The sequence below is a fragment of the Nyctereutes procyonoides genome, unplaced genomic scaffold (genome assembly GCF_905146905.1).
Source record: "Nyctereutes procyonoides isolate TBG_1078 unplaced genomic scaffold, NYPRO_anot_genome, whole genome shotgun sequence".
In the NCBI taxonomy this organism is placed as follows: Eukaryota; Metazoa; Chordata; class Mammalia; order Carnivora; family Canidae; genus Nyctereutes; species Nyctereutes procyonoides.
In genome coordinates, this window is record NW_026575126.1 from 28179941 (window position 1) to 28195317 (window position 15377).

Below are 15377 nucleotides of genomic sequence, written 5' to 3' on the forward strand. Positions count from 1 at the left end.
TTCAATCTAGTTACCATCTGTCATGTGTAGTTATTTCAATATTATTGACTTATTCCCTATACGGTATAATTACATATCAGTGTCTTGTTTATTTTATAGTGGGAAGATTGTAACTTCTTAATTGTCAAAAATCTTTAAAAATTACAATATTGGGAAATAACTATAGCTACATTTGCCTGTATGCCAGGAATGGGGCTAATAAGCCTTTTGTGCACATACCATTTCTTTAAGAATCAGAACCACTCTCTAGGGGAGGTGGTAGTTATTTTATGGAAGACAAGGTAAGAGGTTCAGAGGAATTGCCTCACTTGCCCAGATTTACATGGCTAGAAAATGGCAGTACATGGATTCAAACACAGGTCTCTCTGATTCCAAATTCTGTCTTATTTTTCATCTTAATACAGAGGAAGTACATGTTCACTATAGAAAATTTAAGCAATATAGAGAAAAAGCCACCCTATAATTACATAATCTAGAAATAAACACTTAAGATACTGCTCCAAATGCATTTTTTTTTTCCCTATGCATCTATTGTGCCTTCTTACATTGAGGGAAAAAAAAGTCTGAAAGGGCTACTTACCTAGAATTTGTTGGTTTTTATGATGTCTAGAACAATCTCACTTAAGGCTGTCATTAGTAAATATTGATCTTTTATTGGACTCCCTGTTTTAAGATCTGATAGTCACTAGAAGCTTCATCATATTTTTTGTAAAAGGGCTTTAACTTTGTACATCTTTTTTGAGCTTAAGAAAATAATTGTGTGATGGAATTAATAAACTTGATCCAATTACAGTGAAATCTAGGTGCTTTTTTTTTTTTAATTGAGAAACTGTTTTCTGAGGAGGCTGAAAATTGTGTTAGGGGTTTGTTAATAGAAAAGGTAGATTTTACAGAAATTAACACTCAAAAAGCTGTTGCAAGGATGTAGCAAAAGAAGTCGTGAAATCTTAGGCAGAATGCATTTTAAGAGTCTTAGGTGTGTGATATATCAACACCGAGCAAGTTGCTTGTTACAATGATCTTGGTTCACATTGTTTTGATGGTGGAGAAGAGAAGAACCCCACTTTTTTTTTTTTGGTTAAATAAGTTTGAATTGATACATAAATAATAAAATAGTAGAATGAAACATATTTTGGATTTCCAGTTTTCCAAAAAATCCCGCAAACTCAGAGATGGCAATGCCTTTCTCTCTTTAAAAAAAAAAAAAAGAAAGAGAGAGAGAAAGAAAACACCAAAAAGATGGCTGGAGATAAGGAATGGCAACAGTTTGAAGCCTGTTAAGAGAAGCTGGTGTGCTGAGCTTGGGCAGTGGAACCTGACTCTGCCCCTTATTGGTCTTGTGAACTTCCTAGGGCTCCACAACTTCTCTGAGCATGAGTTTCTTTGTATGTCAATGGGGATGGGAGCTGGGGAAGTAGGATGTACAATGCAGGCATCTAGTGAAGATCAGAGATGCTATGAAGTGTCTTGCACAGTGTCAGGCACATAATAATAGGTGCTTCTTAGATAGCAGATAACCTGATAACATTTTTCTCATTAATGAGCCTAAATATATTTTCTTGCTTCCTACATTTACCTGCCCATTTTGAAGTTTTTACTTTTCTTTTTAGAAAGATTGTGTTTATTTATTTGAGAGAGAGAGAGAGAGCGAGCCAGCCAGCTGGAGCTAGCAGGAATGAGGCGGGAAGGGCAGAAGCGGACTCCCCACTGAGTAGGGATGCCAGCTTGGGGCTCTTTCCTAGGATTCTGGGACGGTGAGCTGAGCTGAAGGCAGATGCTTAACCGAGGGAGCCACCCAGGCGCCCCAAGTTTTTACTCTTAATAATGACTGGGTGACTAGTCATTTCACTGGTGTTTTTCAGTGTCCTAATATTATTATTATTATTTTTTTCAGTGTCCTAACTTTAAATGAGGGGTTGGGAAGAGAGGAATTTTAAATCTCTGGGCTCTGAAATTCTGTCTCTGGTTAGGTCAGGTCTTGGGCTCCGCCGGGATTACTGATGCTAGGGCGCATTCTAGTGGCCAAATGGAGGAAGGGGCTGATGAATGCTAAGCTCTGTACGTTGCTAAAACCAGTCCCAAACGCATTGATAACATCCAGTTATCAGAGGTCATAGGATATTATTATTCTCGTTGGTTATAACTCACTTGAGACAGTTTTGAGGATTTTAAAGAATTCTCACTATCTCTTGGAAGTGTATCCCATAATGTTCACATAATGTTCCTTTATTTGGAGACCTAACAGATGGAGTCAAGCTGGATCTTACTGAAATCCACCCCAGCACAGGCTCTGGAATCTGACTACCAGGGTTCACATGCTGCCTCCATTTCTCACTAGCTGTGTACGCCTGGGCTAGTTTACTTTTCTAGGCAGCAATAACTGGGTAATTGCAAGGTTTAACGAGATGATTCATATGAAGCATTTAGTTTAGTGCCTTGGCACATGGTAAGTGCTTAGTCAATGTTAGCTAGGATCATTATTATTCTTGTTATTATTTCGGTGTCCTATTGTCATATTTGGATAACTGTCCAGTGTTATTGGTTTTTAAAATCTAGATATACACATAGTTTCTTTTAATAGTTAAATTAGGTATATTATCTATAATTCCATTTACTCCTGATAGAAATTAATATATAAGAAGAAAGTTTCTTCCTCCTCCTCTTCTTGGTAGAGGGGGTGGGGGGGATAGATGCCACACCAACCATTAGCACATCTGAAAACAGGTGCCATCACAGAGGTGCCAGGTATGCTAGGAACCCAGGGTCAGAAGGTGCTCATCAGCCTGCCACACCAGGGGAAGACTTCCCATGTGTTTAGGAGTCCTCTCTTTCCCATTCTTACATGATAGAAAAACTCTGTTTCCTTATGCCAACTGATGTGGTTTGGAGCGGAGTCCATAAGCCACCAGTCAAGAAGGAATTCTTGAGACATTTTCAGTGCAAAAAGTGTTTTTATTATAGCATGAGGACAGGACCCCTGGGCAGAAAGATCTGGCCACCCCCTCCACCCCCCTCCCCACCCCCTGAGGAACGATTGATTGATTAGATACTTTGGAATTGGGAGAGATAAAGATAAAGGGAGTCTCTCTTTTTTAAAAATAAATTTATTTTTTTATCGGTGTTCAATTTGCCAACATATAGAATAACACCCAGTGCTCATCCCATCAAGTGCCCATCTCAGTGCCCGTCACCCAGTCATCCCCACCCCCCGCCTACCTCCCCTTCCACCGCCCCTAGTTCATTTCCCAGAGTTAGGAGTCCTCCATGTTCTCTCTCCCTTTCTGATATTTCCCACTCATTTTTTCTCTAAAGGAAGTTTCCAAGAGGATTTTTTATATGCTAAAGACTTATAGGATGCTAGAGGCCTAGTTATTGTGGAGCTCAGGTTGTTTTTCCCTCTAGCAAAGTACTGAGACAGTTGGGAGTTCCTGGAGGACTGTCTTACTCTGTCGGTCTCAGGTATCTGTCTGTGGGCTTCAGGTTATAAATAAACTTGATTTTACCTACATTTCTTTCTTCCATTCTTCCCCATATCACCAACCATAGCTCTTTTCTCCTTTAGATTGTAAATCTGTTGCTGGAAAATAATATGAGCTAAAAAGGAAAACACATTTGTTTTTTCCGAAGTAGAAAAGCATCCATTTTTTCTAAATGCGTGTGTATGTCTGTGTGTGTGTGTCTGTGTGTATAAGTTACTGTGTCTCCACAGAAGATTGAAAATAGGCTCTGTGTTACCTGTTTGCCTGGAAGCAGCATGGTCCGTGAAGATCTTGTCTGGGCTGTGGGGCAGTTTGATCTGCCGTCCACTTCTTCCTCCATTCATTGTGTGGCCATGGCCCAGTATACCAGTTAGGGCTCTTGGTTGCAGGCAGCAGAACCAGCTCAGGGAGATTAAACCAAAAAAGCATTGATTGGAATTATGCTGGGAATCTCAGCCTCCTAGAGAAGTCTGGAGAAGGAGGCCTAAAAAATGAACAGGATCCGGAGGAGATGATATCTTGGCAGAGTCCAGGCAGTGAAATGCAGCCACACCACTTCCAACAGAGGGAATTCAATACAAGGGATTTGTTACAGAGATGGCCAAAAAGGAAGACAGCAACACTGAAGAAACCAGAATATTATGGAGGAAACAAGCGCCTGCCTTTAAGAAAGGTAGAAAGTGAGGTTATCAGAATCTGGGGCCTGGAACACGGGGAGCCAGGCTGGTATTGGGTCTGAAGGGAATGCTGCCCAGCTGGTGTGTGCACTTGGGGGCTGTGGAGTCAAGACCAGGCGGCTGGGCGGCTCCTGTCTTCTGCTGCTGAAGCTTTGCTGGCCCCCACACAGAAGCCCCTTTTTCCTTCCTCTGGCCTCTTCTGGTCACTCTGGTTGTGTTCTATGCCTCCTATGTTTTGAACGGACAGCGAGCACCAGCTGCAAATGTCCTCTGCAGACCCTGGCCCCAGCACGAGAGGGTTGGATTGCTGCAGAGAGAAAGTAGGAAATGACTCGCATGTGCAGGGTCTGAGGCAGCAGGAAATACAGCCAAAGACACAGTGCAGAAATTGCTGGTTTACTTTGCTGGCCACCACCGCCCATATGCATAGGACCCACCATCACGAAAGAGTTGTGAATGAGATTGTCTCACGCGGGATGCCAGGAGTCCATGAACCCTGCACAAGGTACAGATGTGGCAGTCAGGGTCCCCTCTTAATCCCCGGGGCTGTGGACAAGGTCTACAGTGGTCAAAGCCTCTGGTGGTCACTTCTGTTGATTGGCAAAGTCCAGGTTACATGTCTGTAACCCAGCTGACCCTGTGGCATCCAGGAATGCTCACAGGGTGCTGGATCCACCTGAAAGAGAAGGGATTTTAGGGGCTGACCACCTCTACCCCTGCCCCCCACAAAAAAGAAAGGTCTAAAAAATTATTCAACTTTTTTTAGTTTCTCGATCTGTTAAATGGGGTTTGCTATTATTACCTTCACAGGCTGTGTTGGGAGTTAAATGATAAATAATGGTGACTTCACATGGTAGGTGCTTAAAAATTCTTACTCTGTTTTGTGGGGGATTGCACTATAGATTGAAACTAATCACCTGGCAAAAAGGCTTTAACTGTAGTTGAAAAGTTATTTGTCAAGTGGAAGAAAAAGCACAAAGAGTCATGCCAGCCCTCCTGGGCACCTTTTTGAGTGCCTCCTGAGTGCCTTTGTTTTGGCTTGGGAGGAGTTTCTTCCGGAATTTGAATCCTATGGGTTGAAGTTTCTCTCTCTTTCTTTTTTTTTCTTTTTTCTTTTCTTTTCTTTTCTTTTCTTTTTTCTTTTCTTTTTTTTCCTTTCCTTTCTTTTCCTTTCCTCTTTCTTTCTTTCTTTTCTTTTCTTTTTTCTTTTCTTTCTGATTTTATTTATTTATTCATGAGAGACAGAGAGAGGCAGAGACACAGGCAGAGGGAGAAGCAGCCTCCCTGCAGGGAGCCCAATGTGGGACTTGATCTCAGGACTCCACGATCACGCCCTGAGCCAAAGGCAGATGCTCAACTGCAGAGCCACCCAGGTGTCCCCAAGGTTTCGAATTTTCCTTAGCAATTTCCAATACTCGGAGAAGGTTTTTTTACCCCTCCTGTGGGGTGTGTGTGTGCGTGTGCGTGTGTGTCACAGTTCTACAGACCGCTGCTTTAGAAATGTGCTTCCTCCTCTTACTCTCTCAGCAGATGCACTTTCCTCCTAAGCTCTGCTGAGATTCATAAACTTCAGAGTGACAGGTTTTCGTGTTTCTGGGTGTGTAAGGCGGAATGCGTGCCTTTGGCTCACAGCTCTGTTTTCCCTACAGGCTATCCTCTTCACGCCCCTGAAGCCTACTTTCCTTATTTCAAAAAGCATAACGTGACTGCAGTTGTGAGGCTGAACAAAAAGATTTACGAGGCCAAGCGCTTCATAGATGCCGGCTTTGAGCACTATGACCTCTTCTTCATAGACGGCAGCACGCCCAGTGACAACATCGTGCGCAGGTTCCTGAACATCTGTGAGAACACGGACGGGGCGATCGCTGTCCACTGCAAAGGTGCGTCCGGCCTAGCGGCCCCTGCGCCTCCACAAAGGGAGGTGGTGGCTGCAAGCAGTCAGGCATGCAAAACAAAACCAGTTAGTGTTTTCAGAAGAAGAATACCAGTGGTTTTTTTGTTTGTTTTGTTTTGTTTTGTTTTTGCTTGGGAAAACCAGAACACGAACCCATTTAAATAACCCCTTCCCTAAGGAAAAGTTTGCTTAGATATGGATAATTGGTGGAGGTATGGTTTTCCTGGCCTTATGTGACCACGCTCCTGCTCACCACCAGCAGGCCCCACGGTGAGGGAAGTCACAGTGCCTACGTGCCTTGACAAGAGGCAAGGGTTGTTAGTGTTTGATTGTTTGTTTTTTTCTTTCTCTTTTTCTTCTAGAATTGCCTACCTCCTTTCTACCCTCCTCCACCCTTCTCATATTTGATGCTCCCATTATACGACCCAGCTGTCTGGAGTCCCATTTTGCTCTCTGCTCCCCCTTTCCCCTTCCTAGTCTTTTGCATGATGAACCAGTGTCTTCCCTGCCCATTGCCAGTGGACAGCAGCATCTTTGGGTCATCGGCTAGTAGCTAGCTCATTGCAGATGCTGTTACTGCTTCTTTTGAGGGATCTTGGTTATGTAAAGATTTAGTTATGTAAATAAATCTCTGCTCTCTGGGGGTGGGTACTTTCTGGGGCAGGGTTCTTTCAGGTTATAGGAGCCCTAAGGTTGCCAGATTCAGCAAACGAAAATACAGGATGCCTAGTTAAATTTGAATTTTTGAGAAACGATGAATACTTTCTGAGTACGTTTTAGAGATGTCACAGAACATACATCCTGCATTTTATCTGGCAGCCTTGTGTTGGCTACTCAGAAAATGTGAAATAACATTTTCTCGGAGCCTGGTTGTTAGACTTGAGGAGGGATCATACTACATTTTAGATTTTCCAGCGTGGTGGGAGGTATTATACCGGGGTCTCTGTTTCCAGTGACAGGGGACAGCGCTTTGGCCACCCTGGGATGGAGTCTAGTTCCTCACATGCAGCGGTTCAGAAGGCCGCTGGGTGGTGCTGCTCTCACGACTGTGAGCCTGAGAACCAGTTTGTGTGGCGTTTATGCTAATTGTCTAGTAGGTGTTGGGGATTGTGCTGTTCTTTTCAAGTGCCTAGTGCTGCTGTAACTGACTTATTCAGACAAGCATGGCTTTGGTTCTGACAGAAATTAAAATACCATTTTGTAGGCCTTTGTTTCTATGTTTAAGATTTGAGTAGGTGGAGGTACTTGGCTGACATGTGAGCGGCAACGGGAAGCTGTGTTTTGCCAGAGACCCAGAGAGATGGAAATGTGCCGCATGCGGCCCCCTTTTGGCTGAGGGCTCCTTGAGTCAGGCTTCTCACCCACATCCACAGAGCCTCTGCCCGTCCTCTTCCCACTTCTTAGCAGGATGGGGCGCTGACCTGTAGGACGTCCCGTCTCTCCGATGGGGTGGGGATGGGGGGTCTGCTGGGAAGGTGTCTTGTTCTCTCATCATGGCAGAGTGCTTTCAGTTCTAATCGGGTCACAGTGGGGGAGTGGAGAGCCCGCTAGCCCTGGATGTGGCCCATTTGCACTCTAACTTTGCCTTTCCAGCTCATTCTGTTAAAGATTGCCCAGGCCCGAGAAAAAGCCTGCATTTCACACGTTTCAAATATCAGTGGAACTTGAGAGCTAATGGGAATAGAGCAGCTACCAACATTCAGTAGGAGATATTTATGTGTTCTTTCTCAAAGTTTATTTTTGTGTCATAAAATTTAGCACTTTTCCTCAGATGAATTTGGCCTTATTTCCTAGTCAATTAATTTTATGATTACCAAGTCATAGAGCTTTTTATCTGTGTGTCATGTTTTGGACTGACAAAGTCATGGAAGAAGAAATGCAAAACTGTCTTTAAAACTCAGTATCTTTCTCTACTTTTTAAATTGAAGTATAGTTGATTCAGTGTTATATTAGTTTCAGGCATACAATATAGTGATTGGACACTTTATACATTATGCTGTGCTCACCATACATGTAGCTACCATCTCTTACCACACAACACTATTACAATACCATTGACTATATTCCATGTGCTGGACCTTTCATCCCTGTGACTTATTCATTCCATAACTGGAAGCTTGTGCCTCCCACTCCCCTTCACCCACTTTGCCCCTCCCTTCATTCCCCTTTGCTTCTGTATTTGCAGATCTGTTTCTGCTTTTTTGTTTGTTTTGTATTTGGATTCCACATATAATTGAAATTGTACGTTATTTGTCTTTCCATCTGACTTATTTCACTTAGCATAATACTCTCCAGGTCCATCCATATTGTTGCAAATGGCAAAACCTCATTCTTTTTAATGGCTGAGTAATATTACATTGCCTGTGTGTATATATGTAGATATATATGTGTGTATATATAGAGAGAGAGGGAGAGAGAGAGAGAGAGAAAGAGAGAGAGAGAGAGAGAGACATCTTCCTTATCCATTCACCTATTGATGATGTTTAGGCTGCTTCCATGTCTTGGCTATTGTAAATAATGCTACAAGAAACAGAAGTGCATATATCTTTTTGAATCAGTGTTTTCATTTTCCTTTGGGTATCAGCATCTCTCTTGATAACATTTCTCATCTAACTAAAATTATAAAAATGAAACTCTCTGATGTTCAACATTCTTATTACAGGTATTCTCTGTATTATATCCTAGACTTGTGAATGTTAACATTTAAAAAAATACAGTATGGGTGTGTAAGTTGTGTATATGTGTGTGTTGTGTATGTGTGTGTATTTTATGCTGCAGAGGTTTATATATTTTAATTTAAAATCAGAACTCTTAGCACTGAGGTGCGTTCTTGTATGGGAAGGTCACATTTACATGTGGTGACATCTTTTGGGTAATGTTATTTCATTTGCTTCCACTTGTACACACATGTAGGACTCCTTTCTAAAGATTACACCTTCGGTTTAATTACAGCTGTATTGCTTTTAATAGCATACTTATCTACTATAGGCCTGTTAATTATTTTGACATCTGCCCTAATTAAGTCAGTTTAGTTTTCTGGGAATTGAAGCAGCACTGAGCATTTTAACTGAAGTAGAAGGAGGAGGGAGAGAGAATCTTATTCTATGTCACATGAACTTCAGTAGCTGCTAGAAAGGGAATGAATATGTCATGCCTCCACGTAAAGTGCTATATAGACAGACAAACTAGAAATTGATTTACTGGGAATGTGTGAAATCTTACCAATGATCCAGTACCTATAGTCCACCTTCTGGTTGATAAAATGGATGGCTATGAGCTTTTGAAAATTTCCTAGCACAAATAATAATTTTTAAAAAATGGGAGCACTATGATGTTCTGGTATGTGACCGTTGATATTCTATAGGATTTCAGAAAATGCCCCGAACTATAAGGGAATCAGCATTTAACTTGGTATAAATAGAATACTTTTCAACATCTTGTCTTGCTGTGTCAGGGAGCCCTTTAATTATGAATGCTTTAAGAAATTTGTTAAAGTTTTTATAGAAACTTAGTGAAATGTTCTTATTCTGTTGAATTGTGGTAAGAGCTCCTAACTATTGAGTGCTAAGTACGTTCTTTTTATAGATCTAAATTATAGACTCTTTTTAAAAGGGGGAAGCAACTTTAGTTTCAGAGAAATTTGAAAATTTTCTGCACCACCTTTTTTGGTTGTGAGTGTGTGTGAGTAGGTGCCCAACCGAGGGAATGGGACAGCCCCTTCCTTGCACAGGGAGGGAACAGTGAGAGGTAATGTTGCCTCCAGAAAGACTATCTCCTCTCCAGACAGACACCCACATTGGTGACTTCTTGGAGGGACTTTGGAAACTCACTGTGCCCTGGTTACTAGAAGGATTCCTACTTCAGGCTTTCCCGCTGTGCTTTATCCATTTGATTACCTGTAGTCTTGTCAGATGTCTGAGAGTTAACAACTCTGCAGAGGCAGAGAATATCTGCTCTGGACAGAAACAGAAAGGCAAATTACTCTTAAACTCTAATATTAAAGGAAGAGCCCCATTGAGACTATAATTAAAATTTACTCTTTTCTAGGGAATGTTGACGTTTGGTCTGGGGCAAAAGGTACTTTAGATGAAATCAGGCTACATACACACATACACATACCCCTCATTTAATAAAACATTGTAAATATAATTTTTTAAAAAGAAGGCTCAATGGGAAGGGAATATCAAGCGTCTGTAAACATGAGCTTGTTTGTAATTTTATTTGCATTTTTTTTAAACAAAGGTTTTAAGTAATCTCTATAGAGGTAGTGGTATACTTCTATACTAATCTATAGAGGTATACCTAGTGTGGGGCTCGAACTCATAATCCCGACATCAAGAGTCACATATTCCTCTGATGGAGCCAGCCAGGTGCCCCTCACTTGCATTTTTGATATGTATTTTCAATCTGGCATTATTGCCTCCAAGGAGGAAGAATTGTTTTTTGGGAGAGAGGAGGAGGAGGGGGAGGAACCATTCTTTTTTTGTATAAAGCACAGATTTACATACAGTATGTAGAGGTATGCAGTATACTGTAGCAGTAAAATTACATGGGAGACGATCAGGAAAAGTGTCTTAGACTCTTGGAGGAGGCAATAATGAAAAAAAGATTGAGAAACACTGATTTAGAGACAGGTTTTTCACACTTTCACATTTATGGATCTAGGGTGGATCTGAAAATTGGTAGAATGTCATAGTTTAATTTTTTCTTACTTAGGTGGAGCTTAAATAATGGTGCATTTCACACCGTTAGGTGACTTGATAGTATCTTAGATTTGCTGAGGCACTGTATTTCAAAGTACTGAAGAGGTTAGAGCAGATACTCTTTATTATTTGACCAGGGAAAGTTGACAAAGGGGCTCCGCCTTTTGGGGGAAAGATTCTTAAACATATTAAAAACAGTACTGTCAACTTTCCCGTTTCCTTTTCTAACTAAATGTTTTCACAGACGAAATTGACCTTGTACCAGTTTTCCTGGCCAGAAATATCAGTATCTTTGACTCTCTCTGTGACCCAGTCCAAATGTCTTTCTTACTCAGCTCCTCCTTTTTATCACCACCGTGCATCCAGCCCACCTCGCCCTCTGGTCCCAGCCTCCCAGCAGCTTCCTAGCTCCTGCCTCTGTGCTTTTCAGCATAGTCCATGTGCTGCTGCTAGATCCATCTGCTTTTATCACTGCACTTTCTTGCCCCCAAATACATACATGGCAGCTTTATTTTGTCCTTTCCATTGGTTAAAGGCAAAAATACAGATTTTTTTTTACATGATAGCAGTTGTATTTTTATTAGCTGTTGATAATATCATGAATTCTGTAATACTATTTTTTTAAGATTTTATTTATTTATTTATTTATTTATTTATTTATTTATTTATTTATTTATTTATTTATTCAAGAGAGACATAGAGGCAGAGACATAGGCAGAGGGAGAACCAGGCAGGTAGAGGACCCTGGGATCATGCCCTGACCCGAAGGCAGAGGCTCAAGCCCTGAACCACCCAGGCGCCCCTTGAATTCTGTAATACTTTTAACATGAGTTGAATTTTGTTCATCAAAGCATCATCTACAAATATTTGAGGAATAATAATACATATTATATACATAGGAGATAGTAATTCATATTATATACACAGGGCACTTGACACACACTGATACATTCTCCAGCCAGGCTGTCATCCATCACACCCTATGCTGAAAATATTATGACCTTCCTATTCTTCTAGTCTGTTAAAGTCTGTGTCAACAATGACCTATTCTTTGAAGACACTAGCAGCTCACAGAATGCTCCCCTCCCCCTTTATCTGAAAACCCAGTTTCAGTTCAAACTTCATTTCTTTCTTATTGTTTCTTGCTTGATAGTCAGCAACTACTCTGATACTCATCCTGGTCAAAAATTATATCCTATACTTGCTTATATCCTTATTCTATGAGCAGAACCTTGTCCTGGGCATCTTGAATAAACATTTGACTGCCTAAATTTAATGTTTATAAAAACAATTAGAGCTTTCTTTTTATTTCTTTTTTTTTTTTTAAAGATTTATTTATTTACTTGAGAGAGAGTGAGTGTGAGTGGGCAGAGGGGCAGAGGGAGAGAATCTTCAAGCAGACTCCTGCTGAGTGCAGAGCCTAAGATGGGGCTCAGTCCCATGACACATGAGGTCATGACCTGAGCTGAAACCAAAAGCTGGACACTCAACTGACTGAGCCATCCAGGCATCCCCAGAGCCACTTTATTCTTCTATTAGAAAAAGTGTATATGATACAAACAGATTTTTAGTAGTGGAAAAACAACTCTGCATACTGCCTTGGTTGTGGATGATACTTAAATAAAAATTTACGGTACTGAATATAATTCCAAGAAGCTAGATATGGAAAGACTTAGAAAATGCTTGTAAATGAACACTATTGTTTCAGTCAGTCTTATATATATCATGAGGGCAGGCATCCTGCTTGTCTTCATGTTTCTGTTTCCAGATCTTTCACGGTGCCTTCCACACAAGTCGGTACCTATAAGATGAGTGACAGGATGTGAGCCAAGAGTGGAAAGAATTCTGGGATGAGAATCAAGATCATAGGGGAGTTTTAGTCCTGAATTCCCTACTCTCTTGTTATATGAGCCAATTGGCTGGTATCTTTGGGCCTCAGTTGTTCTGATGTATGAACAACCACTACTGTTGAGAGCCTGTAGCTTGATGAAGTGTTTGAATATTTTTGCAAAAGGAGGAAGTCAGCATGTATTTTTTAAAAAAGATTGGCTAAAATGTAAATCAAGTTCTATCACTTTTATTTCTTTGGAGAGAGGAAAAAAATACAGCAACTGGTAAAAAGCACTTTGAAGAAATCAGAGTTCACAATAATAACCAGTATTTCATTGAAAGTCATTTGTTTTGAAAGTCATTTCTAATTGTATTACTTAATCTTATGCAACACACAGTGCATTTAACAGAAGGAAAATAAGCTAACACAGAAGTTATTAGAAAATGCAGGAGCCCAGAGAAGTGAAATTTGAGCACTTCTGTTTGCTTTGTTCTTCCTCAGTGGACTGTGTGCTCTCCCAAGGGCAGGGACAATGTTTCTTTTATTTGTCACTGTGCCTTCAGCTCCTAGCACAGTACCTGGCAGGTCGTAGGTGCTCCATCAATACCTCCTAACTGAGGAAATCCTGAAATCCTGGTCTCTGAGGGAGTGAAATGGAGGTTGGGATGACCATCTGACACAGATAGTATTGACACACTTGAGGTAGTTGATGAGGCTTGATGACATCTATGGCATCTTCAAACTTTGATTCTATGATTCCTTATTCTAAAATAAGTTAGGAAAAAAACCTGAACCATTTAAATAAACTAAAAAATTGGCCATATAATAAAATCAGTTATACTGCTGACTTAGGGGTCACACAGACAAACTGTTAACTGTGGATTCATCTCAGCCTCGGCTGGGGTCAAGGATGGAGAGGGTGGAGACACCTGACAGGTGATATTTTGTAAGTGATTGTCATGGAACCCGCATTGTCCTGACAACATTTATAATGACAGGCATTCCCAAAGGCCCCCACGGGTTGAACTTAGTAATTTTTCAAGACCCTTGCTGTGATTTTTATATTTTATTATATAGTCTTATTTTAATTTTATGATCTGTTTTTAGAAGATTTATTGAGTTAGAATCATCTTTTAATCCCACATTATGTAAAAAGCATTACATTATTGCCTGGTTTTGTTTATTTGTTTATTTATTTTACAAAATATTTATTTATTCATGAGCACAGAGAGAGAGAGAGAGGCAGAGCCATAGGCAGAGGGAGAAGCAGGCTCCCTGTGGGGAGCCTGATGTGGAACTCCATCCCAAGACCCCGGGATCATGACCTGAGCCAAAGTAGATGCTCAACTGCTGAGCCCCCCAGGGGCTCCTATTTTCTGGGTTTAAAACATTTGCATTATACTTGAAACCATTGCGGTTTCTGGGCAGGGTTGGATTTCAGTATTTTTGTGGGTGCATTTGCTATATTTTGTATTTCTTGGTCTATTTCCTTTTCTTGCAGCTGGTCTTGGAAGAACAGGGACGTTGATTGCCTGTTATGTCATGAAACACTACAGGTTTACACATGCTGAAATAATTGCTTGGATCAGAATATGCCGACCAGGCTCCATTATAGGACCCCAGCAGCACTTCTTGGAAGAGTAAGTATATGGTCTCCGTTACTGTATTACATCCGCCTTCTGATCATTTCTACCTCTTGTTCTCTGGTTGTGGACTGTGTCAGGCCTGTGGTTATAAAATGGCTGCATTGTGAGAGAAGTCTGTGCCTCTAATGGAATATTGTTGATTTGACAGCTAATGCATTCTAACTTTGTACCTTTTTTATCTCTTAGATCAGGTGAGAGAAGAAAATCACAGAGCCATCTCTGCCTACCTTTTTTCTGTCATCTTCTATGTGTGATCTGGCTACAGTGCAATTTTCTTATGTCATCCTACTTGACACTTTTCATTCTTTTCTTTTGTTTGCGTGTCTAAAAGCAGAATGAAAAGAAACCACAACTAAGGTCAGTCAGTGATTTTGGTGACATTGCTGCTTTCCTGACAACTAACTAAACTGCTCAAGTAGCTGCAGCTTATGAGTTACCAAGGAAGAAAAAAAGAACTGGGTTTTAGTCCTGGCCATGCCACTGAATGGCTTTATGACCTTTATTTGGAAGACTACTTATAAATTCCTTCCTTCCTTCCTTCCTTCCTTCCTTCCTTCCTTCCTTCCTTCCTTCCAAGCCCATAAGGTGGAGATTAAAATCATAAGAGAACAAACCTTTCTGATTTCCCTATAAAATTTTAGAAATTACAGTTGGTTTATCCATTAATAAAATGAGGAGATGAAATTAACACTAGCTGATTTAGGTCCAGCTCTAAAATGTTATCAATTATATCTTAGAAATTTTCTTTCTTTTCCTTTTATGCTGCAATGGCAGTATTTTTTTTGTTTTGTTTTAATATTTTTATTATTTATTCATGAGACAGAGAGAGAGAGAGGCAGAGACACAGGCAGAGGGAGAAGCAGGCTGCATGCAGGGAGCCCGACGTGGGACTCGATCCCGGGTCTCCAGGATCACGCCCTGGGCTGAAGGCGGCGCTAAACCGCTGAGCCCCCCCGGGCTGCGGGCTGCCTGCAATGGCTGTATTTTGAATAGCATTCTTTTATATATAATTCTTTTCCCATTGAAATAATTTTCTGTTGGTGAGAAACAAATGATTGTGACTTCCACAGAACGGAGCTTTAAGTAAGCCGTAAGCATCTGAAATGGTTAAAAGGATTTGAGGAATCCTGCTGAGGAATTACTTTAG

At 40.9% G+C, this 15377-nt stretch overlaps 1 protein-coding gene across 4 annotated transcripts in view; it reads left to right on the plus strand.

Moving 5' to 3' along the window:
- CDC14A (cell division cycle 14A) overlaps positions 1-15377 on the plus strand; it is a 199711-nt gene that overhangs the window by 126892 nt on the left and 57442 nt on the right. For all 4 annotated transcript variants that reach the window (XM_055340337.1, XM_055340338.1, XM_055340339.1 and 1 more), the window contains exons 9-10: positions 5806-6036; positions 14086-14224. In XM_055340337.1, coding sequence (XP_055196312.1) covers positions 5806-6036; positions 14086-14224 — 370 coding nt within the window. The remainder of the gene's footprint in view (positions 1-5805; positions 6037-14085; positions 14225-15377) is intronic.